Source organism: Protobothrops mucrosquamatus, unplaced genomic scaffold (genome assembly GCF_001527695.2).
Source record: "Protobothrops mucrosquamatus isolate PMUCROS unplaced genomic scaffold, P.Mucros_1.0 scaffold1100, whole genome shotgun sequence".
Classification (NCBI taxonomy): domain Eukaryota; kingdom Metazoa; phylum Chordata; class Lepidosauria; order Squamata; family Viperidae; genus Protobothrops; species Protobothrops mucrosquamatus.
The window spans coordinates 99,094-126,526 of NW_015387322.1; the positions used below are offsets into that span (position 1 = coordinate 99,094).

At 40.4% G+C, this 27,433-nt stretch overlaps 1 protein-coding gene across 2 annotated transcripts in view; it reads left to right on the forward strand.

The window, feature by feature from the left end:
• The first annotated feature begins 2,970 nt into the window (after nucleotides 1-2,970).
• GRHL1 (grainyhead like transcription factor 1) overlaps nucleotides 2,971-27,433 on the forward strand; it is a 65,828-nt gene continuing 41,365 nt past the window's right edge. The window contains exons 1-8 of one of the 2 annotated variants that reach the window (XM_015820255.1): nucleotides 2,971-3,113; nucleotides 14,937-15,123; nucleotides 16,394-16,464; nucleotides 17,837-18,227; nucleotides 19,096-19,172; nucleotides 20,460-20,616; nucleotides 21,697-21,808; nucleotides 23,100-23,194. In XM_015820255.1, the coding sequence (XP_015675741.1) occupies nucleotides 3,094-3,113; nucleotides 14,937-15,123; nucleotides 16,394-16,464; nucleotides 17,837-18,227; nucleotides 19,096-19,172; nucleotides 20,460-20,616; nucleotides 21,697-21,808; nucleotides 23,100-23,194 (1,110 nt within the window). In that variant the 5' untranslated portion in view covers nucleotides 2,971-3,093. Of the gene's footprint in view, nucleotides 3,114-4,826; nucleotides 4,884-14,936; nucleotides 15,124-16,393; nucleotides 16,465-17,836; nucleotides 18,228-19,095; nucleotides 19,173-20,459; nucleotides 20,617-21,696; nucleotides 21,809-23,099; nucleotides 23,195-27,433 lie in introns of those variants that run through there. The other variant, XM_015820254.1, reaches the window with a different exon arrangement.

A 27,433-nucleotide genomic window follows, 5' to 3' on the forward strand; every position in this document is an offset into this window, starting at 1 on the left:
TAGCAATTCGTACTTCTATGCAGTCTGTGATATACTTTTCATTCTGACTCACATACCTCCAAATCCTTTTTCCTTGTTTCTCCTTCTATTCATTGTGGAGAGTCACCTGTCTTGCAATATTTTTTTACACAGAAGTCAAATTTTCTCTTCCCTCAGCTCTGTTTTTATGCTGGTTTCTTTCATTTTTCTTCCATGTACATTTTTGTTTCCTGAAATCCTCTCTTGATATTAGCAAGAGATTATTTTTGCCACATTTAGAATCTCTCACCATCACTGTATCCTTCACTAATTCAATCTTTCATTGTAAACAAATGAATAAATCATGTTCTTAGAATTCTATTCATTCCTTTGCCATGTCTATATATTAATGGAGTTATGTTGAAATCATATAATCAAAACAAGTATATCTTTTTCTTAAAATTAGTTACTAAAGACTTTCATTCATTCTGGGATCTCCAAATGACAAATTCACTTTTTTATATCTTGTCTTGTTTTCACTATCAATTCATGTTACACAACCAAATTCCCCCCATGCCATTTTGCAATGTTGCACAATGCACAATTTCCCCTCAAACTCCTATTTGATTCCTCCATTATTACCATTCTACTATTGGAGTGTAACGTTTGCAGATTTTATTATTAAACTTTTGAATTGTGATTTATATGTGATTTGAATATTAAATGTTTCCTCCGTCAATGTCAATGTTACAAGTTTTGAACATTTGGTTATGGAGGCTTGGTAATGTAACTCTAAATTATGGAAAAATGGAGTTGATATACAAGACTCCAGTATGCCAATCTACAAGCAACAAAACTGAAATTGTCCAATTATCTTTTCAAAGGGCGGTGACTTTTAATGTTTTGGTGATAATTTTCATCTTTCATTAATGACTGAACTTACCCATATTTCAATGTCATAGTACAGCACTAGGAAATATAGAGATAAAACAAATGTCTAAATTCAAAAACCACACTTCATCAAGATATTTGCCTTGGGCAAGTCTCTTTATCCAATCCATTCTACTGGGAGGTTAAGATAGAAATCTGTATGACAAAACATTTTGTTTACAGCGTGTCTGCACGAACCTGTAGAATAGAATAGAATAGAATAGAATAGAATAGAATAGGAATAGGAATAGGAATAGGAATAGGAATAGGAATAGGAATAGGAATAGAATCTGGAAGAGAGCTTGGAGGTCTAGTCCAGCCCCCTGCTCAAGCAGGAGAACCTATACCATCTCAGACAAGTGACTGTCTAGCCTCTTTTTAAAAATCTCCAGTGATGGAGCACCCACGATTTCTGGAGGCAAGCTGTTCCACTGGTTAATTGTCCTCACTGTTAGGAAGTTTCTCCGTAATTCCAGGTTGCTTCTCTCTTTGGTCAGTTTCCAACCATTGTTTCTTGTCTTGCGGGAGAAGGGCGGTATATAAATTAAATTATTATTAAATTAAATTATTATTGCTGTCTGGTGCTTTGGTGAATAACGTGACCCCCTCTTCCTTGTGGCAGCTCCTCAAATACTGGAATATTGCTATCATGTCTCCCCTATTTCTTCTTTTCTTTAGACTAGCCAAACCAAAGTCCTGCAGCCGTTCTTCATATGTTTTAGTCTCCAGGCCTTTGATCATCTTAGTTGCTCTTCTCTGAATTTTTTCCAAACTCTCAACATCTTTTTTGTGATATGGTGACCAAAATTGGCTGCAGTGTTCCAGGTGTGGTCTTCATTCTATGCCTCTGTTTATACAACCCAGGATTGTATTAGCTTTTTTGGTTGCTGCTGCATGTTGCTGGCTCATGGTTAAGTGATCATCCACTAGGACTCCAAGGCCCCTCTCTCTGTTACTGTTTTTAAGCCAGGTCTTGCCCAATCTGTACTTATACATTTTGTTGGATAGAGCCCATTGTTCAAGTTTGTCAAGATCTTTTTAGATCCTTATTTGGTCTTCTGGGGTGTTGGCTACTCCTGCCAGTTTGGTGTGCCTTCAGAGGTCATCACATAAGGCCTAATCTCAGTCCTCAGAAATTGGAAGGCAAACCCAAAGTGAATAGGTTAATTAGCATCTTCGTTCTGGAACACTTTGGTAGACACGCATCTACTATCGGGTGTTTTGTGTGTTTTTTTTATTAGTCAACTATTTGCATAAAGCTCCATTGTAGGACATGCATCTTTCAGGTTGATGTTTATTTTGCGTCGCATTATTGGCTTTTTTCCGAGTAAAAAAAATTACCCGGAATATAGATTTTAGCCACACTTCTTCGAGATATTTGAGCCGCCTTTCAACGTTTATTCTATCAGAAAGGTAAAAAAATAGAAATTTAAATAGAAGTAGAATGCGCCCGCATTCTACATAAAAGTGAAATCGTGGAACAGGTTTGGATTTAGTTCCGGCAAGTGAAACAAACACACGGACCCAGAAATCCCCGCCCCCGCCCGTCGGAATCACCGTCAGTGACACACTTAAGATACGCTTAAATCCTCATTCCGATCTTGCGTCTCTTAACCACAACCAGGATTTAAATAACGCAACCGCGGCGTCTCTCTCAACTTCGCGGGGAGGGGGGGGGACGTTTACATAATTTGGCCCTTTCTTCCTCTCGACGGCCCCGAGGAGGTTCGAGGGGAGCCTGAACCGCGCCGTAGTAGCAGCGTCACAACAAGGCTACACTAACAGAACCTCCGCGGGATCCGATGCGATCCGCCGCCGGCGGAGCCCAACAAGGAACACACATCTACCTCAAAGTTCCATTTAGAACTCGGAGACACCGCTCGGCCCCGCCCTCTCCTCTGTCATCCTCCAATCGGGCGTGCCGCTGGGGCGTTGCTCCGCTCTCGTCCCATCCCACCCAGCACCAGCCTCTCGGCTCCAGCCAATGGGAAGCGAGGCGCAGTTGCGAATCCACCTGCGACTCCCGGGAGCCACCTGAGCGAGCGAGAAAAGCCGACAAAACCCGTTTGTGCGGCGATCTGTGGACGATCTTTCTTTCTGCTGCTCTTCTTTGCTCTTCCTCATCCCCTCCCTAACTCGCCTGGGCCGCGGCAAGTTCCCGTCCCAACCAGCCAGGCCAGTTCTGCCACCCACTGACTGCCAGACATGACACAAGAATACGACAAGTAAGTGATCAAGCTGGGTAGACTGGAAGGAGAGGAAAAGGGGGTGAGTCTGGGCAGGTTGGACCGGTGTGCCTACCCCTAACCCACACTCCGCCCCCTCCTCCCGTGGGATTTTTGTCACTTTTTTCCAGACTGTGATTGCTGTTATTAATGGTGGAGGGGGCGAAGCGATCCGGAGTCTTTTGAGGGCTGGGGACCCAAGCAGCCGCGCCGGATCCTCCTCGCCCCTTCGTAAACCTTCGCAGCGGATCTTGGCTTATCTGGTTAAGATTCAGTCTATTTGAAGCGCGTTATAAAGAGGCAGTCGACCCGGTTTAAGTGTGTGCAATTGCAGGCGACCAGATCTGATTCCCGAAAATTATCCCAAAGCGACCATAATCTCGCCGTCTGTGTGGAGGTTAGGTCAAGACTGCGTAGGTTCCGTGTACTTGCGACACCTGCGCCTACCACCTGTATGAGTTTGTGTCCCAGCTCCATTTTTACACAACCTACACCCGCACGTTGCCTCTCCCAAATATTTCCAGTAGCGGGTGGTGCATCGATTCTTCGTGGCTCGTTTCCCAGAAATCAGGTTGTGTTACTTTGCTGGAATGGGCGTCCCTTCACTAGGGTCTTCCCTCAGCGTCGGACTACAAGTCCCATAATACATAGCTGGCGTGTAACTTTAGCAGAATTGAGAATCCTACTGGAGGGCACCTGTCGGACGAGTTCGAAGCAGGCGATCGAGCGATTGAAATTTGAAGTCGAGAGTCCGCGCCAATTTGCTCAGGGAGCAAGTCCTGCCCGGCAGGGTCGCGCGTGTAAGAGGTTGCCGGCTGAACGTGTGTGTGTGTGTGTGTGTGTGTGTGTGTGTGTGTGTGTGTGTGTGTGTGTGTGTGTGTGTGTGTGTGTGTTCTGTTGATGTTCGTCCACCCGATCACTATTAGGAAACGATCCGGCTAAGGATAAAAACACTCCGGCCCGTCTTGAGATTCAACAAGGAAGAGAGAGTGTTAAGGGCAGCGGTCTTTAGTGGAATCCGATGGGGGAATAGGTGTTCAATTTTGGCTAGATCCGGATTGAATTTGCAAGTAAATTCATCAGTGCATTTGAACGGCAATGCCTGGGACAGTGCCCCCCAAGGCAGAAGAGACAGCAGTGACATTCTTTATTCTCTGCCTTATAATGTTCTGGATTGACTTGGCCAAAGCAGTCTAGTTGCTTTTTTTGGATTTTGCATGGCTCTTTCCACTTGAAGTCATGACTGAGAAGAGCTTGCCTTTGAAACTTGACATCCACGCTGAGAGGTTTGTCATTCCCCCCTCCCCATTTCTCCACCACTGCCTCTTTAAATGTTGAGTGTGATGAATAATCACTTGTGTCTTGGGAGGAGCTTAAGGTCCCCACCTTCCAAAAAAGAGGGGGGGGGATAATGTCCACAGAGGTGTCTCCAGTGCAAGGCTTCACCTTGCCCAGGGCTGTCCCTCTGACTGTTTTATCTAGTGCAGAAACTTAATGAAGGGCTGTACATATATATATTTTTTTCTCCTTCTTCTTTGAAGATGAGGACAAGGGCTGGGCAATGAGAGAGCTGCCTTATTGGGGCATCATTACTTTGTGTTAATTGCTTTGAATGCTGTTGATTTAAGATTTTGCTGAGCTTTGAGACTGAGATTCTGGTAGGCCCTGATGTGCAGGCTTATTCCGTGGATATCAGACAGCCTTGTTGAAGAAAAAAAAACTAATGGATTTTTATGAAAATCACTCCCTAGGAAAGGTGGATTTGTCCAGGTAATCGGCTTTTTTTTTTTTTTTGTAGACATTTTTAAAATGACCTTATATGTGGCATGGGTAAAACGTATAAAGTGATAAGTAATCTCACTTAGCCATGATTTTATTTTGTGTGTGGTGATGAGTCTCTTTTCAAGTGTTTGTGCCTTTATTACCTATAATAAAAGAATGGCTACGTAAGTTTGGGGATTGGCTTTTTGGACTGATTGCATGCAAGGTAGACTTGAGAACCCCTTTAATAATATTTTTGCTTCACTTCTAGCTACTATATGTTGAGATAACTTTTTAAAAATTTCTTTTAATTATGTGTTCCGTGGTAAATATAGAAGGCTACCTCTTGGAAGGGAACTTTATTAAAGGCAGCTTCATGGAGAAGCTTATTAGATCTTGGCTAGAATTATATATATATATATATATAATATTTATAGAGACCAGACACCTTTTGAGAATACATCACTGCTTGTCCTGGCTCTGGGGACAGAACACTGCTGCAGACAGAAAGCTGTCATTCTTTGGGCTCCCAAATTCTAAATCTAATTTTATGCTTCAATAGCCATTTAGCCATGCAAGAATCTTGAGAATGTATTGCTGCTCCAAAATTGAATCTGTATGGATCCTCTCATCTTCCTGTTTTGCAACCTGGACTTTATTGATCTGTCGATGCAACATATACGTGTCTCTTTGTAAGAGGACCTGTGGTTGCATTCAGTTACACATGTCTGTATATTACCATGGAGGGTTGTTGAGAATTGGAGGTCAGCCACTGTAAAAGCTTCTTGTTCTAGTGCTATGTGGCCTGATAGTATGGATAACACTTCTTATGGTAAGAGCAAATTTGACTTCTAGAATTGGAGGAGTTTCCTGCAGAATTAGCTACCTGTTTCCCTTTGTTGCTTTTTTATATCTGTCCCACACAGTAGTTTCATCCATATCTACAGCTGATCCCATTGTGATTATATATGGTTTACCAATAAAGGAGAATATTTGTAACTCAGGTTTGAAATGAAGGATCCTTGGTGCTCTCTGAGCTTGGTTGTTTTTTTCCCCCCAAATGTTTCATTACCCAAACTAGGTAGCTTCATCGGTACTAATTTGGGTAATGAAATGTCTGCGAGAAAACAACCAAGCTCAGAGTGTAGATGGTTTATCCTGTAGTTTGTAGGTATTGTTGAAGTCACCACCAATGATTTTTGTCTAAAACTAGAGTCGTTATGCTGAATCCTGGAATTCTTCATTTTGTAATGACTACATTTTCCTGTGATAGTAATTAAATCACTGGGGAAAACTGCTGTGCTCTAAAATTGTAAGACATTAGAATGGTATTCCAGCATAAGAGAAGGGGAATATTTTCTATTAATCATACTTTTTAATTGTTGCCTTTAAGGGTGCTCTGTTTGTTTTCTTTACTGAAAGGCATCACAGAGAATACTTGGCAGAATTCATGTATATTGACAAGCTGTTTTTAAAGATGAAATCCAGCTGTGCTGTTTGTTAAGATTTAATAAGTGTGAAAAATGTTTAAATGCCTCATGTACACTTATGTGAAGCCAATGTATTTAGTTTTGTTATTACTGGAATACCACTTCTCTATATAGTCCTTTACCAAAGCAGAATTTGGAAACTGGTTCTGTGATTGCATGGTTATTTTTCAATAGACCAGACAATCAAAGCTATTTGCATTATCAGGGTTTTGCAAATGTGACTTGCTATTCTGTTTAATTCATTCTCTCTAAAACTATCAGAGATTGCTTTATCAAACCATGAAATTAAATAGTCTTTTGTTTGGCGAACTCCTCTGTATTTGGCTCTTTGTTCTCTTAACTTTTTTAAGTATTTTTTTTGTCCCCATTTAATATAAAACCTTGTCTGGTTCCAAACAGTGGTTGTTGGGGGAGACTGAAGTTGCCATTATTTATATTCCCTGAGTGGCACCTGTTCCCTTTTTCCTGCCGCTAGTGTTAAAATATGTCTAAAAAGTATTTGCCCACTGCAGAGATAATTGATTGGTGAGGTGTCCCTGTTGTGAGTACGTGGGTTCATAAATTCACAGAGGAACTGTCAATCATCAATAACCCTAATCCATACTCATTAGATAGAAGGAAAAAAAATACAAGACAGCCAAAGTTAAGTGGACACAATTGATTGGTGCATGAAACTTTCTGGTGGGCTAAAACTTTTTGGTAGTCAAAAGAAGGAGCAAGAATGTTCTGTACTTTTAAGTTTTAAAAGAAATAAACTTCTTAAATATGTTTCTTCTTTGGCTATTCTAGCTTTATAGAGCTCTGATCGAGGAGGTGTGACCACTGATTCTTTTAAAATTGTTCACTAAACATCTATACAAGCCTTTAAACTTGTATTTAAAGCTTCTTTCACTAAGATTTGAAGGAAACTCATTTGGTGCTGTAAAACCTGTTGAACCAAAGGTTCCTAACAGCTGCAAAGCAGTTAACAATTTCCAAAAATGATTAGAAAAGGAAATATGTGAATTTAGTGTCTTTTCAAAGATACCAACTGCAGTTTGAGTAAGATAGCTATTCCCTCATTTCCCAGAGCTCTAAATCCACCAGAGACCCCTGTCTTGCAGTCTCTTCATGAGGAGGAATTGAATGGAGCTCTTGTGGGCAATCTCAAGTCCTCCTCTTGTCCAGAGAGGAATTACAGTCTGTTTGCTGGCTCTTAGTTCCACGGTCACTGGCTGTGCTTTTAGTAGAACTGTCCTAAGTTTACTATGTCTTTCCCAGAACATAGTGAACTATATTTCACTATGTCCTGGGAAAGATAAAGTTCCTTATTCTGTATTCTGTAAGCATGACTCCAAGAAAAGTCCCAATTCTTTGTCATCTGAACATCCTCTGTATTATAACTATTTTATCTCTGTAATGCATAGAACATTTACTGCTGTAATGTTTTGCTATCTCTTTTTTTTGCAAATTATTCAAGCAGAAAACAAAGTGGTACTTATGAAGTAATTACAAGCACAATAGAAGACTTATTTGCAGATCATGCCAAATGCTTTTTAGTATTGTATGGCTAGTTCACTCTGCCAGTCAACTCATCAGAACTTAAAACTTGACACAGGGCAGCTATCAGAAATATACACATTTTGCGGGCTTTTTAGAAAACATGGTCTCATTTTCCTAAAAGAACCTGCTGTTTTATTCAGGGGTTGAGTTACTGCCAAGCCCTGGGCTTTGTGGATAGCTCTAGAGATAATTCTTTCTACACTCCTTTTTAACAGAGCTAGCTTAGCTCTTTAAGGCATCTGAGGATTTTATTTGGGGATGATGCAATGGGAATGGTGCAGAAAACATGTAGTTAGAGTTTGCCTTTTTTATATATTAACAATGGTATAATTTGACTAAATTATTTTTTATTTTTATTTTATATTTATTTTTAGGAAAAAACACCATCTCCTCATAATTTCTCCTGTTACTAGGCCATCTTATGGCTGTATCAAATATCACAATAATTTACCCAGAAATGAATAAGTACAATCCTTTTGACTCATTTGTTTAAGTTGGTTGTCTTTATCTAATTTTAGGAACTGTGTGGAGAACAAATTATCCTTTAGGTCAGCGGCTCTCAACCTGTGGCCTGCAGACCCCGTGGGTGGCATGACGTCACAGGGGGTCTGTGAAGGCTTGAAGAAATGTTATGACTTAAATCTTGAGTTAAGTCTTGGGGATCTGTGCCCATGGTCTATGGCCACAAAAGGTATTTAAAGGGGCCCCTGGTGAAGAAAAGGTTGAGAACCACTGCTTTAGGTCATATTATGCAGAAATATTGAACTTTTAAATCACCACTGTAAGAAACCACTTAGCTGAACTCACATCCAAATCCTAATTCTGATTGAGGTCTTGGATGAAATTTGTTCTACCCTGAGCAGTAGTAGTTGGAAAAGAAGTGAAGGACCTCAAAACCCAAACACTTCATGAAAACTGACGTGGCTTTGGGTAGAATCTCCCTTAATACCAGTAGAACCTTTTACAGTGCTTCCTAATCTTCCAACACTTCATTGGCTTACTAGATACCTTGGTGTGCCCTTCCATATGCTACACAGATTGTGCTTCACCTATTTCACTAAACCATAATAGGATCTGTTTAGTATATAGTGCATATTCTCTCACCCCTTCGGTTGTGGTTCATTAAACCATGTTAATTTAAACTATTAAACCATGTATGTGACTATCTAATCACAGCCAGTAATAGTAACTTTACAGATGGTGTTGGACAATTCTTAAAGACTTAGTACTTAAAATACATTTTCGATTATACCTATTTGGTAGACTAGTGTCCATCAAAATATTTCATATGCAGGTGTCTTTTGGAGATGGATGACTTTTTCATTGAAGTTGTAGGAATAATAAAACTGTCCTGTACTCTTTGGGCTGAATTAATCCTAAATTTATTACTAAACTGCGACAGCTCGCATAGGAAGATAGGAGACTTCAAGCAGGCGCATAATCTTGGTGCAACATCTACTAATCACTGGGTGGTTGTTATGTAAATGAGGGCAGTTTTAATCTGCTAGAGAAATCATGCATATTATTCATGGCTCTTTGTTAGAGGATAAGGGAGGGAATTAAGTAGAAAGTGTTGCACAGAACTTCTCACACATTTTGGGAATCCTTCATGACTGTATGGGCAGAGCTTCCAGATGAAGGACCTCAACAGTAAACTGGGTAATCTTAACTGTTCCATTAAATATAGCAGAACAACCTGTAAACGCTGGACCTGCCTTGACTTCTGAAGCAAGTAGAATTTTAGCTTGGCCATATAATAGATTAGGGAGGAAATTAGGCAGGCAAAGGAATTAGTAGAGAAAGAGGACGGAAAGCAACAACTGCATTTACCCTGCAGAATCAAAATCTTGTCTGATGTTTTCAGTTGCTAACAACTAGTTAAAATGCACCCCATTTCTAACCTATTCTTGTTGCCATTAGAGAAAATCTGTTCTTGGTGATGCCAGTCTAATTTCAACCAACAAAGGCACCCTTTCAATATATTTGATGTGATTGTAAAACAAATAGATGTTCAGACAGGATGATGTAGTAAAAAGGTGCATGTATAAAGTCATGGTCCCACAAAATAAAGAATTTAGAGCTGTGCTAATTTCTGGATTTAACAGAGAAAAGGTGATTTGGAATACACATTGCACCTGTCAGCAGCTACTTCAAGAAACTGTGTCTTTCCATGGGCACACACAGTGGCAGACATACAATCCCAGGAAAATATGCTTTTGATTTAAGGAAATTCTGACTGGCCTAACATGCACACCCACACGCATTCCAGGCCACACTTCAAAGCCAGATCTCTACATATAGTCCTACTAGGATTTTAAAAGTAACCATTAGAACCTAGCTTTTCATCACGGAATTAAAATTTTAACTATTTTAGGACTTGTAACAGTAACAGTTCACAACTAAATGGACTGAATGAAACTTCTCAGCTCTTGAAAGAGCAGCAGCCTGTTCTAGATGTTACCTACAGATGGATTTTTAATAGGACAAATCCTTATTTTTCAGAAGAGTGTACAGATGGTAAAACAGGTGAAGGTGGAAAAAACTATTTTGCTTGACAGGCATCATTTGGATTTTAGGTATGGTGATAAATCCCAGAATGCCCCTTAGGCTGTGTACCTTTCACAAGGTTACATAATTTGGCTTAATCCAGCTGGTCACTAAGATACCTAAATCTATTGTTTCATTTGGGATTTACTGAAAGAGAGTAGTAAATATTACACCATGCCTCAGTTTTTTAGGTATCTCTGCTGAGTATTTTCATGAAAATACTACATGAGTAACGGGGGAGAAAAATATATCCTGTGTGAAATCCCACACGATTGCCCTGTGGGGCAGTGGGGACCACATCTCACATCTATATTTCAGTTAGAGTGGAACTCACTGGCTTCCATCCCCATATAAATCAAGCAGTTGAGAAATGAATTCTGTCCAATAGATTGAAAACTTCAGAGAACTCTAGGTGATTTTCTGTCCTTCCCTAACACAAATTGTAGCCCAGAGCAAATCCAGCAGTTCTTGTTCTATAATCTGAAAGTTTGAATGATAGAATTGAAAAGGGCTTCAGAGGTTATTTTATTCTGCCTTGCTGCTGAAGCACTTTGCACAAATGGATGCTCAGACTGCTTCTCTAAAGGAGAATATACCAGTCCATGAAATGGGCTGTTCTGCTGGCTGACTGCTTTTACTGGTAGGAAACTCCTCCTAATTATGTAGCCTGAATCTGTGAGGTTCAAGCCATTGGTTCCGATCGTTGCCCCTAGGCCAGTGATGGCGAACCTTTTAGAGACCGAGTGCCCAAAAACTGGCACCGCCCCCACTCCACCCCTGCCCCACTCCCGCTCCGCCCCCACCCTGCCTGCCTGCAGGGCCACTCACTGCCTCCAGGGCCCACCCCAGATCGCCCAGGCAGCCCAGCAGTGCCATGACAGCCACGTCCTCTGCCTGCGCCCCGCAGCATCAACTGTGCGCAATGGGACGTGAGGGCAGAGTCTTGTCTACGCTGCCTGGCTGCCATGTCCTTGGCTACGCTGCTCCGTGTGGGTCATGCTCGGGGACGACTCTCCTCCAGGGGGGCTGCTGGTGAGGGGGTCACGGGGGGAGGCATGGCTGGGGCAACGGCACGTGTGCCCACAGAGAGGGCTCCGAGTGCCGCCTCTGGCACCCGTGCCATAGGTTCTCCACCACTGCCCTAGGCCAACAGCAACAATTCTACTTCTTCCTCAGTATGACAATCTGAAGTGTACAGTCATACCTCTCCTCAGTCTTCTCTTCTGCAGGAAAACATATGTAGGTAATTCCTTGCAGAACTTGATTTCCCATCCTCTCACCATTTTGGTTGCCCTTTTCTGAATTTCCTCATTTGTTGAATATCCTTTTTAGACCACAGTGCCAAGAACAACAAGCTATTTCAATGTTATCTAAGCAAAGCAGAGCAGATTGGGACAATATCTTCCTGTGCTCTATTCTTTGCTTCTGGACTCTGTGTTAATCTATCCCAAAATAAAATTTGCTTTCTTAGCAGCCTCATTACAACTATTGGCTCATGTTCAACTTGTGATCTTCTACAGAACACCTAAATATTTTTCAAATATACTACTACCAAGCCAGGTGCTCCCCATCTTATACTTACACCTTTTCTTTTCACTCCCTAACTTTGGGATTTCGCAAATCTCTCAATTAAATTATGTCTTGTTTGTTTTGGCCCATTGTTCAAGTCTGACTAGGTCTTTTCTCTTCCTCTTCTAAATTGTTAACCACTTCTAGTTTGGGCCATCTGGAAATATGATAATCATCTGGGTCCAAGTCGTTAGTAAAAAGATTGGACAGTTGGAGCCTTGTGGTATTCCTCTCAATGTTATTACTCTACAAGTTGATGTGGAATCCTTTATGAGTACTTTGTGGAAATGGTTATTATTCAGCGAATTATGAAACCAACAATTCTGTCATCTGAGCCATATTTTATACTTTTTTTTAAAAAAAGGGGGGGCATGTGTGATCAAGAGTGAGATTCATTTTCTCCAGCCAGGTGGCCTTTAGATAATTGGGGATTGTTGGCTTGGTATTGTGGGAATTATAGGTCCCAACATCAGTGTCTGACAGAAAAGATTGTCCTTTGTAAGTTTCTGCTACTTTTGCTTCAAGGACTGATAGTTTCTTATGTTTACATGTGGTTCCACCCCTCCCAGAAATATGTCATACGAAGCAAAACTGATTTTGTCTTAAATACTAAGTCTTATGCACACTCAAGGACAAACTGTGTTTTAACTGGTTTAAAGCCAGCTCAAGCAGTATTATCTCATCTGCTGGAACAAAACAGATATTGGATAAACAGCATTTTAGAAATTACCTAAAAAAAAATTCTGTGTTGAATATTTTTAACATATTTTCTAGCCAAAGAAAACCTTTAGATAGTGGGCCTTACTCTGTGAAGTTTCCGTCTACACACAATGTTTGTTTATTTATTTGTTCATTCATTCATTCGATTTCTATGGCTGCCCAACTTAACCAACTTGACTCTGGACAGCTATAGAAATCAAATAAATAGATAAATAAGTGTGCACACTGAAATAAGAAATAGACCAACGGTTCTCAACCTATGGGTCGGGACCCCATTTGGGGTCGATCAACCATTTCACGGGGGTCACCAAGCAAGGCTGTCTGCCATTTTTTCCCCTTTTCCGGCGGGTGCCTTACCTCCCTTGGGCTGGGCCAGCTGGTGGTCGGCCTGCTCTGTCTCTACCGCTTGCCAGCTATGCCTCGGCTGGCGCAGGGGGCGGAACCACGCATGCGCGGCGCTCCCGGGCAGGGAAAGTCCTCGACTTACGACCGGTTGGGTAGTCCTTGACTTACGACCGGTTTAGTCCTTGACTTACGACCGGTTTAGTCCTCGACTTACGACCGGTTGGGGGTCGCGGCATTAAAAAGGTTGAGAACCACTGAAATAGACAAATCACTGAGTTTAATCAATCTGAGTCACCAGAAATAAAAGTCTCACTTGAATTGGGCCCTCTTTCGAGGGCAAAAACGGTGTTGCCTTTCACACTGTTTTCTACACAGTTTGAATTGATAGGGATAAGATTGCTGGCTAGAGGAGATTTTGAATGTATCCAGCACTGGTCAGGCTACAGGTAGCTCTTAATTGTTGTGTTCTAGCTTACCAGAGGAGAGGAAGCTTTGAGACTCTATCCAAAACATAGAAATCAAAAATTGATATTTTTAAAATACAGATTTGTGTGTTTGCCTTTTGCTTTTCAAGTTTGCATTACTTGTTTTACAAAAAGTAACTCCTCTGAAGCTTTTTCTAGAAATATGTTGACTTTAAGTTTTAAACTTAATGGGAGATAATAATTTATTGTAAAAACAAATGTCTCTTACATATTAAATTCCAGCGAGGTTATACCTGTTATCTACCTGTATATCAAATCCCCAGGTGTGACTGGGAGGTCTTGACTAATCATCTGATTGGATGTCAGGCAAATACCAGCAGATCCTTATGTCCTTTAAGCGCATAAGACATCTCTTAAGTCAGGGGGTGTGCAAGCAAGGCCCTAGGGCTGTCTGTCCTTCTCATTGGGGTACAGTAAGCAGAACTCCTCCAGAAATTGTCACCACATTTGAAATTTTAACAGGCCAAAGTGGAAAATGATGAAGCATAATGGTGATAATCATACTAACTGCGTCACATATAAATAATGATATTAAATTCCTCTTTTTGTCATGGCCCAATCTGATATTCATTGGTGGCTCATTCCAAGACCAAATCAATTTTTGAATGTACAACAGGTTACAAATCCCTCCTATATTAATTTTGGCTGATCAGGATGATGGGGAATACTGAAATTCCAGTGCACTTGAAACTTAGAGTTTCACGACCCTAGAGGAACATTGAAAAAGGAATGGGATCAACATTCTTAAGTCTCTGTGTACAATTTCTAAATTTTGATCATCAAAAGCTAATGAAAATGAAGATCTTTTGCCTCCTTGGATTCCTAAAAAATAAAATTGGGATAGTAATATTGTATAATAATAAAGTTGAATGCCAAGTTCCATAGCTGGGAAACAGTCTGTGAGTGTCTTTGTTTGTGTGCTATAGCCTTGCTGCAGAATGGATTGAGCCTGGCCAAGAAGGTGTAAGTTGTTAATTTAATATGCAAGATATGCACAGCTTACAAAATGTTGTGTTTATTTGTGAATGAAGTCAGACTATGTCAGTTAACGATGATGGGTCTCAGAGAATGGGTACCCTTCGGATTGTCATCCAATATTTCATCCTAAGTCATAATGTGGGTTTGTTTTGGGTAAGTTTGAATCTAACCATTTTGGCTTAGCGTGTAAGACAACTCATATCTCCTAGATTCGTGTTAAGTGTGGTCACTGGCACTGTAGTCTGACACACAACTTTCATGGGTGGTGGAAGTACTTTACCTTCTGGATGCCAATCAAAGTTTGTGTTCAACTTCTTTGTACTGGTCATTGTATTCTGTTCAATCTCTCTCACTCTGTCTCTTTCTTTCTCTCTCTCTCTCTTAAGCAAAAGGCCTGTCTTGGTTCTTCAGAATGATACCCTCTATTCCCAAAGGCGACCATACACTAGTGAGGATGAAGCCTGGAAATCCTTTCTTGAAAACCCCCTTACAGCAGCTACCAAAGCCATGATGAGCATCAACGGGGATGAGGACAGTGCGGCTGCTTTGGGCCTCTTGTATGACTACTACAAGGTAGCTCATGGAAGCTTGGGACTGCTTGGATTTAATTTGCATTCTTCATGCAGGGGTTAGCAATGGAGAATTGTATGGGTTTTTGTCAGCCTCATGTTCCTATTAAGACCTAAATACTTGAACACCACACTCTAGAATTGAACATGGCTGGACAGGGAAACCTTTACCCTTACCTACTTTTCTCTCCTCCTTAAGGTGATAAGCCAAACCCAAGTATGAGTACTGATCTCTCTTCAGAACTAACTGCCAGACTGAAGGGAGCTCTTGTAAGGGCATTTGGGGCTTTATTTCATTTTGGTTTGGTTTGGTTAATTGAATTTTGCAGTATTTGTATATTAAATCAAAGCAGTGTATATGTATGATTATCATGCATATGTATGATTATTATGCATAGTTTCTTATGTGTCTTATCTGTAAACTGCCAAGAATCCTTAGGGATTCAGTAATCTAATTGTTATCATCATTGTCATCATCACCATCTCATCTTTTATTAGTCTACTGAACCTGGAGTTTCAACAGAATTCCTGAAACATTATAGACCAACCCTGAAAATTCTATGTTCTGATTATGATAGCCTTCCAAGGTGGATTGTGGTTGACTTACAAGCAAACAAAGCACTACCTACAGTTGAGTCTGTATTTTTCCAGTGCTTCTTGACGCACGTAGGACTGCACACACACACACACACACACACACACACACCTCTGATTTGCTAAGTTGTGCTTAAAGCCATTTTGTACAACATTCTTGTCTTTTTGACAAATAGCCAGTTGCTTAAAGAGGGTGTTCCCACTGTCATTTATATGGTTTGTGTTTAGCAGACAAAAATGTTTGGATGCAAAGGTGTTGCTGATACAGCAGATTTCCATGCTGGAGGATACTGAGCAAATTGCTTTGTAAAAAAATGTTGTTAAAGTACAGATAATCTACTTCATGTTTACTAAAGCTGTGATTGTTACTCATTTTTATTTTTTTTTAGACTGTAGAATTGCTACAATATTTGCATCATGCCTTAAAAACAAATGTTAAACTGAAATAGGAGATATACCAAATAGAATGTCTTGGCCATAATCTCCTATTCAGTTGATAAAGCAGTTGTTGTTAGCTTTGAAACAAGACTGATTGTTTTTAGCTGATACCTCCAAGCCAAATGCTTATGCTTTCAAAATGTATTTGTGATACAATGTGTTCCAGTAATTGTTAATATCCTAAAAATTATGCTTAGTTTTTGTCCTTTTAATAAAGTAATTGATACATTTCATATTCTAAGGTTCCCCGGGAAAGGAGAACTTCTGCAGTGAAACCAGATATAGACCAGTCTGATCAAGATCATGGGAAAAGGTTCAGTATTCCGTTTTGCAATGTGTATATACATGTTTTAAGCTAGGATCCTTTTTAAAGAAATGAATAATTTTTAACTACATTGAGATTTGGTTTTTTTATACTGAGCTGACACCAGGATTTTGTTTACCCTCAGCTGTTGATTAAATCAAAGTATCTTGGCTTATACAAATTGATTAGCTGCAATAATTGTGTTAGCAAGTCACGTTATTGTATGGCAAAACCAATCAACCAAGTTATGGTTTAATTAGTGCAAGATATGAACCCAGTGAAAGACTTTTTCGAGTCATTTAAAGCTTGAGTTTATCCAGATATAATACAAATGTAACTCTACTCTTGTTCTCGGCTTAATATAGGTAGATTAACATCAAATAAAGAAGTGTGTGGCTTATATAACTATAAATTATTGGAAAATTCAAACACTAGGCATCTCCCAAAAGTCATTCATATTTTTTGTCCAGATTATCACTACAGATCTATAATAATAATAATAATAATAATAATAATAATAATAATAATAATAATAATAATAATAATAATAATAATAATAATGGACCTTGGAGGTCATCTAGTCCAATCCCCTGCTCAGGCAGGAAACCCTATACCATTTCAGATAAATGGCTGTCCAGTCTCTTCTTAAAATCTATAGAAAATGCTGTAGCTTAATTTTGAAAAGTGGATGGAATATGATTATTGTTCCCCCTTTACAGCTCAGAATTCTGTGATTTCATCAAAAGTAGTTGAAAAGGAGAGTCTGCAACTGACTACCGACTTCTCTCTCAGCTTCAGATTTGAGGGAACTCAAATATTATGGAAGAAAAGTTTCCCATTTCTCTTTTTCAATTATGAGCTGAATCTTTCAATCGTTAGCAGTTTCTGATGGTACTTTTATAACTAATTATGCAATGTGAACTTGCTACCTTTGGCTATACCAGCACTAGATTTGCCTGTTTGGCCTTTAGTTTATAGTTGCAGTGTCTATACTTGAGATACTTGGACTCTGATGAAAATGTGTGTTTTGTGAATACAACTGCCAGTGTAAAGCCGCAAGCTAGACATACCAACTATAGGATGGTGCTAAGGAATTTGTGATTCAAAAATGCTAAGTTTGAAAGAAAAATTGTATGCATCTGTTTTGCCCCCTTATCTCTAGTCTGAAGAAAATAAAAAAAGGGGGAACAAATAGTGGAAGGGTCAGAAATATTCCCTCAGTGCTTAGTATTTCTGTTGTCTGGATTAGTTTTTTGCTCACTGGTAGCAACAGAGAATCATTCATAGAAGAAGGGTTCAGCATTAGCATTTCTCCTCTTGAAATTGGTTCTTTCTGCCACACGCTTAATCTACCACTCAATCAGTTCTCTTGTTTGTTTAGGAACAGTATGCCAAATCTGACGGAACAGTCACTTATTTCTGCTGGGGAGAACAGAGTGCAAGTCTTGAAAAACATGCCTTTGAATATTGTCCTTCCACACAGTTCCCAAATGGGCATGGACAAAAGGGGCCACCTGACAACTCCAGATACTACAGTCACGGTCTCCATTGCCTCTATGCCCACCCATCCAATCAAGACAGAAACTCAGTCGCATAATTTTACTGTGGGCATTCCTCCAAATGTCTATCATCCAGAAGCACCTGAGAGGGTGGTGACTTTAGATCGGAGCCTCAACACTGACCAATTTAGCACCAACAGCCAGCCTCAAAATTCCCAGCGACGTACTCCTGATTCCACCTTCTCAGAGTCTTTTAAAGAAGGTGTGCAAGAGGTACAGAAGTAGCCTGCATCTTTTGCTTATGGGGGTTCTTTGCCTGGAACTGGGTCTTCTGTAGTGGTGAAGTAAAAGCCACATAACATAACATTGGAATGTGATCTTGGCTAGACAATTGGCCTTCCAGAGAATTATGAAAATAAGTTCTTACTGTTGCAAATTATGGCTACATAAATCATAAAAACAGGAAAAGCAACAGGATTTTTGTTAACAACATAATAGATGGGAATAATTATAAGAACTTCGATGTACCAGATGTCATCCCTTTGTTCTTGCTCATTGTCCAGACTCTGCTATAGACATTCACGTAGGATAATCACTATAGATTCTGAGTAAACATAATGAGATTATGTTGGAAAAAGTTTAAAAATGCAGATTTTAGAATTTTGGCTACTTGAATGTTGACCATCTTAAAAGCAGAAACTTACTCAAAAGCTCTGAGAATAAATAACAATGACATTCCTTCTCCTTTCCCCTCTGATTCTGAATGTACTTACTAATCTGTCCAGGGATATCAAGTTCCTATTTAAATCTTATGTAAACCTGAAATTTCAGTCCAGTGGATTAGAAATAGAAGATTTTTTTTCAGGCTGGATATGGGTATATAATTCTAAATTTAAAACAAAAGCAACTTCTGTACGGTATGAAATTGCTAGCAAGAGAACATGGCTCATTTTACAGGATGTGGCTCACTCAGCTTGAATGTGAGCAAATTATGTTAGTGTGATACATGGGTTACCTGGTTCTAGACTAAGCTTGTTTTATATCTGAATTATGGGTGTCAACAAATACTCTATTAATGATAAATTTAGTGCTGAAGTACTATTTTAAAAAGGCTGTTTGTCTGAAATCTTAATATCTCCAGGTTTTTTTCCCTTCTGAACTGAATCTTCGGATGGCCAATGTGAATTCTGAAGACTATGTATTTGAAAGCATTACTGGGTAAGTGTCTTTTCCTGCAAATTTAGCTCTTACACCACAGCTGGGTTCTGATGGCACACCTCAGATTTGCTCGTTCCTCTTGCTCATGCTGTGCGTGTGAAATGAAAGACGGAAGCCCTGAGTGGTGAGATTTGGCCATTCCTCCCCTAATCCTTTTGGAAATATCACATGAATCAGAACATGTACACAAGAATAGGTAAAACGAGGTACTTTTCCACCCCTGGCTTGAAACTTAAAAGTTTGGCGTTGCAGATTGTAAAGCTGTGTGGCCTCGCGAAGAAAAGCAGGTGGATTAACATTGAGTCTGTGGAAGTGTATTTCATTGCTCTTTTGGTGTGCCACAGAAAGTGAGCTGTGAATCAGAAAATGCTTCTACCACAAACACATTAGTGGGTCTCAGGCACTCTTTTTGTGGCTTTAATCAGAGTGTCTCTGTGTTGGCGGAAAGTGGAGAGGCTCTTTTAATCAAACAATGAAAATGAGGTGCTTCGAAAGCATTATATAAATGTTATTATTTTACTCTTATTACTTTCTATGCAGTGTTTTTTCTCATCCTACCCAGATATAAAATATTGTAACCCAAGTGTAGATTAGTGAGTGTAGTATTTTCACAGCAGTTGAGCAATCGAGATACATCAGATTTTTAAATCAGAGTACCAAATTCTAGATCAGTGGTTCTCAACCTTTTTAATGCCGCGACCCCCAACCGGTTGTAAGTCGAGGACTAAACCGGTCGTAATTCGAGGACTAAACCGGTCGTAATTCGAGGACTAAACCGGTTGTAAGTCAAGGACTACCCAACCGGTTGTAAGTCGAGGACTTTCCCTGCCCGGAAGCGCCGCACATGCGTGGTTCCGCCTTTGCGCCGGCCGAGGCGTAGCTGGCAAGCAGCAGAGACGGAGCAGGCCGACCACCAGCTGGCCCAGCCCAAGGGAGGTAAGGCACCCGCCGGAAAAGGGGAAAAAATGGCGGACAGCCTTGCTTGGCGACCCCCGTGAAATGGTCGATCGACCCCAAATGGGGTCGCGACCCATAGGTTGAGAACCGCTGTTCTAGATACTTCTGGTGGCATTTTTAAATTCTGCACACCCTCTGCCTCATTCAAGGGGAAGATGTCATCTTACATTTCCAATCCTCCTGCATTTCTCACATATCTGCCATTTATGGGCAGTCCCACTATTTGTTCTTCAGCTCTAACATCTAGCACATTGGGATTGGGATTGTTATGTTTGGATGATTTCATGAAATAAGTTGTTTGTAAAACTTCCTTGTTCTGAATTTTTCCAGGAACAACTTTGAATATACGTTGGAAGCTTCAAAATCACTTCGGCAGAAGCCAGGAGATAATACGATGACTTATCTAAACAAGGGCCAGTTTTATCCCATTACGCTGAAGGAAATTAGTGGTGCTGAAAGAATCCATCAACCCATCAGTAAAGTTAGAGTGAGTTATAATTAAAGAAAGTGTGTAGGAAAGAAACTAATGGCAAAGGCTTGTAACAGCATTTCTGGTGTGCAAAAGGGGAGATGATTCCTTTGTAGATGACCCAAATTTCTTATGGGCTTACCCATAATTTGTAGGACTATAAATAGTCCATGACTATTCTCAATTGACTTTAATGTGATCCATCAACTTATTTCTCCCATTTTTAGCAAGTTTTTCCTTAGAATATAAATACATCTTTTTTGCTTGCAGTCTGTAGTGGTAATCTAAATTTAGCCCAGTAGTTTTTGGACCAGATGTGTACAATTCTTTCTTTATGCCCTTGACAGCGATCACTAGGTAGATCAGGCTGACAAATAATTACTAGCTTCTTCATTCATAATATTCACATACATCAAAACACCTATCCATGAAAAAGTATGAAATCATGAACAATGACAAATTTTTGTGGCTGGGCCGGTTTAATTTTGCAAAAACATGTAACTGATTATGATCTTATAATGAACCAGACTTAAATAGAGGTTCTTCCTTTCTTTGGGAAGAATGTAGGGAACATCTTGAAATACCATTGAAAGACAGAACGTAATCAGCCTACTTATTATTATGCTGCCTCCTAAACTATTCCGAGTTTTGATATCTTGAAATGTTATTAAGTTATTGTCTGAGGATTTTTTTTGCTTTTGCTGCTGTTGTAGATCCTACCTCCAGAACGTTATTTTTCAGCCTGTGAGATTTTTAAAAGAAAAGTGTTGCTGTTCTGAATAATAGAAAGAGGAAGTGTTATAGCCTTTTCCCTGGCTTCCAGGGCACCCTTCGTGGTTAATTCCTTGCGGCTCCTCGTCAAATCTGAGAAGCTTGTGCTTCTCAATTTGGAAAGCTCACTTCCTTTGTCCCTCAGAGCCCACCGATACAGATGGCAGAGATAAATTTCCGAAGTTGCTAGTCCTGGGTAGTTGCTGTCCACCCTTCAGCAAAAAACAGGCACCCCCCACCCCTCTGCCATCCCCACCATATGGCTTTGTTGTTAAAGAAGGTTTTCTCCTCCCCCCCCCCCGCCTTTCTCTTTCCTCCTCTTTGCAGAGTGTCATCATGGTTGTATTTGCTGAGGACAAAAGCCGGGAGGATCAGCTCAGGCACTGGAAGTACTGGCACTCCAGGCAACACACAGCTAAACAAAGGTGCATTGACATAGGTAAGAAGCTCTCAAGCAGCAGGTGCCAAAACTCAACTTAGCAGGTTTCAAGTGTTGCGTTTGCTTCTGAGCTCAGGACCATCTTCAGTCAATGCTTTCCATGGCTCCCAGTCTTGTCTGCCCCTCTTTTGGGGGTTTAGATGGAAATCCAACTGGCCATCAGAACATCTCAGTTTGGAGGGAATTACAGATTTAAACAAATATACAAATCTCTGTTGCTCGGTCAATTGACCGACCAATCGTTCGGTCAAATGGATCCATAGTTGAGTAACAGAAGTTTGAACTTGCAAGGGACGTTGAAACGAATCTAATGCTAAAAGCTGGAGAATGGTTCATAGGGTGGACTGTGTTTCAAGCAGCTGGTTGCAAGGTTGCTCCAATAGCACTGGCCATGGCTGCTAGGGCTTTGTGCTGCAGCATCTGCCTATATCAAGTTCATCATATCTGAACATTGCAGAAATTTGAATAATCGTATTTTCTGAACTTCATTACATTTTCAGTCATCACTTCTTAGAATCCTCTTTTTCTTCTGTCCCTCTTCCCAAAAAGAGCATTTTTTAAAAAAATTCTTATCCCCAAAACCCCTTTGGCCTCAAAGTTGCCTGTAGTTCATGCCATCAACCCTGGAGCTTCTTGGCTCAACAAATGTACGGATTAGAAGTTGTTACTCAGTGCAGAAGGGAAAGGCACTCTTCACATGAGCAAAGCTGCTATTGCTTCTTAGTCAGAGATCTGAAAGGACACTTTGAGGTTGCAAAACAGGTTCCAAGATTGAGATGCTGGCAGGCGTCAAGCCCTAGGTACAGTTTGGGCAAGGAGATGAAAGATGACATTACAGATACCCATTTGCGTACAGCCAAGCTGTGATTGGCCCATTTCCAGCTCCTTTGGTTTGAAGGCTGGGTTGCAGTCAATTTTTTTCTCTCTTGTAAATAAAAGTGGGGATTAATGCTTAGCACTTAAAGGCAGACACACATGCAAATCTTCCTTTATTATAAGTTTTTATGAAGAGCAACATATCCTGGTTGTGCTGGCTAACATTTTTTTCAAGCAAAATTGAGGGCATGACAAAGGTAGCAGGTATTGCCTGTCTTCTTTGCTATTTCTTAATTTCATTTCCTGCACTGTGCTTAAAAAAAACTTAAAAGGGGTGCCCAGAGAAACATTTAGGTTTCTTTTGTCTTCTCTAAGACAGTTCAGAAGAAAAATGACTGCTTGCCTAATTTGTGTCTGTGTTTGTCAGTCAACTAAGCTATTTTAATATATTTTCCCTCCTTTCTGTTGTCAACAGCTGATTATAAGGAGAGCTTTAACACCATAAATAATATTGAAGAGATAGCCTATAATGCCATCTCCTTCACTTGGGACATTAATGATGAAGCAAAGGTAAGTGCCAGGGCTCTTTCTTCCTGATGCTTTTGAGTATTAAGGAAAGAAAGGGAAAGCTTAAGCCGAGAGCCAGTTCTCTCTAGTAGGTAAGCCACAGGGCTAGAAAACAAGGAGACTGTGAATTCTAGTCTCACCTTAGGCATGAAAGCCAGCTGGTGACTTTGGGCCAGTCACTCTGTCTTAGCCTATGACAGTGATGGCAAACCTTTTAGAGACCGAGTGCCCAAACTGCAACCCAAAACCCACTTATGCATCGTCGGGTGCTGGGTGGGTGTGGCCCATTGGCTGGGTGTGGCCAATTGGGTGGGTGTGGTCCATTGGGTGAGCATGGCTGCAGTGGTAACGGCAGACTGGGTGGGATTAAAAAGTTCAATCAATCAGTTCCAACTTTGCAAGATCTTTTTTTTCCCCACGAGAAGTTGAAATTGACTGATTAATTGGACTTTTTTTTTTTTTGCACACGGCGGCAGAGACCTAAAGTGAAAAGGTTTTATAAAACCCAGCTGAAGGCCTAGGACTGGGGCGATGGCACGCGTGCCCACAGAGAGGGCTCTGAGTGCCGCCTCTGGCACCCGTGCCATAGGTTCGCCACCACTGGCCTATGACGTCAGGCTTGGATGACAAGCTGGTTAGCCAATTCCTGTCACAACCAATGAATCAATAGTTGGTTGGTCCAAAAGAAAAAAGAAAAAAAAAAGCAGATTCTGCACTTGTGGGAAAACACTAGGAAGAAAAATACAATTAAGCTTGTAGCTCTCTTAAAAACAAACTATGATGAAATAGCTGCTAAAAGATTGCCAAAAGCTTTCTGGGAAAATAAAGTTTGAAGCTGATGAAAGCATCACAGCTTTGATTATGAAATGGCACGAAGCCCCCAAAAGGTAACCCTTTTCTGATTACTTCCCCCCCCCCCATTGCCTCTTGATTTAGTCTGATCCAAAAAGCACGAATGTACAGGAGTCAGAAAGTACACTGGGCCTTTTCGGTATTCTTCCAGCAGAAGACAAGGTGGTTGGTTCAGCATCTGAGACTGCTGTTCTTGTTCAAACACATAGCTTTCAGTCATCTCAGTTTAAACAGAGGTGTGTTTGCAGGCTGGAACTTGTAGTCCTCTGCAAACAGTCCATCTCCTCCACCGAGTGTCCTTGCATGTCAGTTGAATGGAGTCACCTTTCATTTTTCCATTTGCTCTCTGGATATCACTAGAGAGACTTATGGTGATGTCACCTCTGGAACTTTCCCTGTGCTTCGATACGGAGCTTTCAGGGAATGCTGGGCAACCTAATTTGCCACTCAAGAGTCTCCTTGAACAGGCGGCATATAAATTTAATAAAAATAAATAAATAATTCTCATATTTATTAGACGTTCAAAAGGGAAGCAAAATTTGATCAATGAACAATAGCCAAAATTGTGTTATCCTATTAAGAAGGGTTTTCCAAGCCATCAGTTTGATCTCGATTGGCAAAAATCTCTTGGCTAGTTCAAAAATATTCTCAACTTTGGCAAAAAAAAAAAAAAAAAAGATATTCAGAATTATTTGAGATATTAAAAGAATTCTCAAATGGTTCTGAAATAATTTCTTAGAATTTGGGGGTGTCTTTCACACTGGAAGCCCATCCATGCTCGTGATGGGCTTAACTGTTTTGAAATTCACCAGGTGTCTTGGGACAATTCTATCATGTCCTAGATGCAGCAGTGATCTAGGTCTCTTCTAGCAAAGTATAGCTTAGGGAAGCTGTTTTTAACTGGTACCTGTCCAGGTGCATTACTCTCCAATTCCCATAAACATTAGCCAATATAGTCAAAGATCTTTGCTCCTTTTGGCTGAATATGTGAATTGAAGACCAATGTGTGTGGAATGAATTTGGGTAGAAAAGGCTTGTCTAATCTGCTATGAGTCATATAAAGAGCAAGTATAGATCACGGAAAGGGCAGCTGTGGAAAAGATCTTTTCAGCAGGAATCCCTTTGGAGCTAATAGAATTCTGATCTGATAGAGGATTTAATTGCAATGGGGAACTAAATGTGTATAAAGTCACTGTTTGAGCTATTTAGTTTTTTAAAAAATACTCTTTGCATTAATAAACCTCTGAATTTGCCACTGGATTTCAAGAGTACCGCTTTCCTTCCTGAAGAATTTCGGGCTGGTTTTTTTTCCAAGGTCTGCCTCTTGCTAGAGATCAAAAGAAGAATCTGTCTTGCACGGTTCTGTGTATTCCTTTATTTAGGAGAAGCTGCTAAATAATTACAAAAAACAGCAACCTGAATATGACCAGTATGCCAAGACTTTCTGAATAGTAATTCTGACCTCGTGTGTATGTATACCTATGTGTACATATAGGGGAATATGGAGACAACCTTGAGGAAGGAAGCGTTAAGTAAACATCAGTTTAGCCCTGGTGTAATAAGAAAAACTCATGATAATCCTGACCTGCTTCTGTTTAGTATCGGAGAGAAACTCTGATAGGTTTTCAAGATTCTCCTGCTATTATGCCCTATAACAATAAAGTAGAGTTCCAGTATACCTTGCATTTCCTGTTCCCTCAGCTGCAGTACCTGTAACAGGTGTACAAGAAGGACTACAGCATTTCAAGATGCATTTCTGTCTGCGTATGTGTGTTGGGGGGGGGGGAAAGACTGCTTCTTCTTCAAATGTCATTCCTCATCTTCTCTCAAACAAAACAAAATTTAGCACAGAAGCTTTATGTTGGAAAGAAATTATGTCTGTCTCTGCATCAACAGCAAAACTTTCTACAAATGTCTATGGAGATTGTCAGTCCATCCAGGTCATGGTTGTCCCAAAAGTGCTTTTTTTTTTTTTTTGAAAGCGCAACTGGATGAGATGACGCTTCGCTTCTCATCCAAGAAGCTTCTTCAGTTCTGACTTAAATCCTTCCATCCGCCACCATTCAGTCAGAACTGAAGAAGCCTCTTGGATGAGAAGCGAAACGTCTTCAAGGAAAAACAAAGTACAGTTATCTTTTTGAAAAAAGCACCTTTGGGACAACTTTCTTAAAAATTGAATAAAATGGGATCAAATGCGGCAAGAGAAACCAACAAAATAAAAATGAAATTTGGAAATAGGGTGGATATGGGCCAGGGTCTGTGGGGAAAAGAAATCCTGGAAAATTTCCCCAGTGCTTTCCTATGGGGGGTGCAATCAGTCTGTGGGGTTGCTGATTCCTCCATTCCAAATCCCTCTTTGTCTTCCTTCCTTGTTTTGTGGCCTTGTGCAGTGCTATTATTAAGGGGTTGGGAAGAATTCCAGAAACCATTTCTGCATCTTCTCCTTGCTGGTTTGAAACAAAGAAACATTTACAAAATCTATAGGTGAGAAGGAGCAGCTAATTCTCAAGTATCACCAAATGGGATTTGGTGTTGGACTACCTTGTAAATCAGCTTCCCTTTCTGGATGTGTAACTTTTTCCTACATTGCTCTAGATCAGGGGCAGGCAACCTTGGCTCTTTTATGACTCGTGGACTTCAGCATAGCTGGCTCAGGAATTCTGGGAGTTGAAGTCCATGAGTCATAAAAGAGCCAAGGTTGCCTGCCCCTGCTCTAGATCCTGAACTCAAGAGTATGGTTTCCATAGCAGTTCTAATAACATCACTACATTCAGACCAAGAGTTATTTGTTGAAGAATAGAACATCACTGGAACTCCATGAACCGTAGTATTGATGGCAGTGATTGTATATTTGATTGAGAGGATAATATTTTTCATAGTTAGTCAGAAGGATCTATTTCAGTAGGATCTATTCTCAACTAACAGCTCAGTAGGTTCTGTTCTCAACTAACAGTTTTTAGGACCGCAATGTCAGTCTTTCTAGAGAGTGATCATAAAATGTTAATCATAATCTGATACCTGGATTAAAATCTCTGTTTAGCTTTGAATAATTCACTTTCTTGGTGTTGTTAAACCACTTTCTCTCAACCTGTGCCCTTCATCTCTGTCTGCACTACCACTTGACTTTTGCCTTTTTAAGTGTCTTTTAATAGGTATACCTCCAAACAGAGCAGTAGGCTGTTGCCACACCCTATATTTATTTGGCAAAATCTATGAGGCTCCTAGGCCTTTATATAAATGTAATGTCCAAAGTACTGGGCTAGAAAGTGAGAGATCATGAGTTCAAGTTCCACCTTAGCCAAGAAAGCCAGCTGGATGACTTTGGGCCAATCTCTCTCTCTCTCTCTCTCTCTCTCTCTCTCTCTCTCTCTCTCTCTCTCTCTCTCTCTC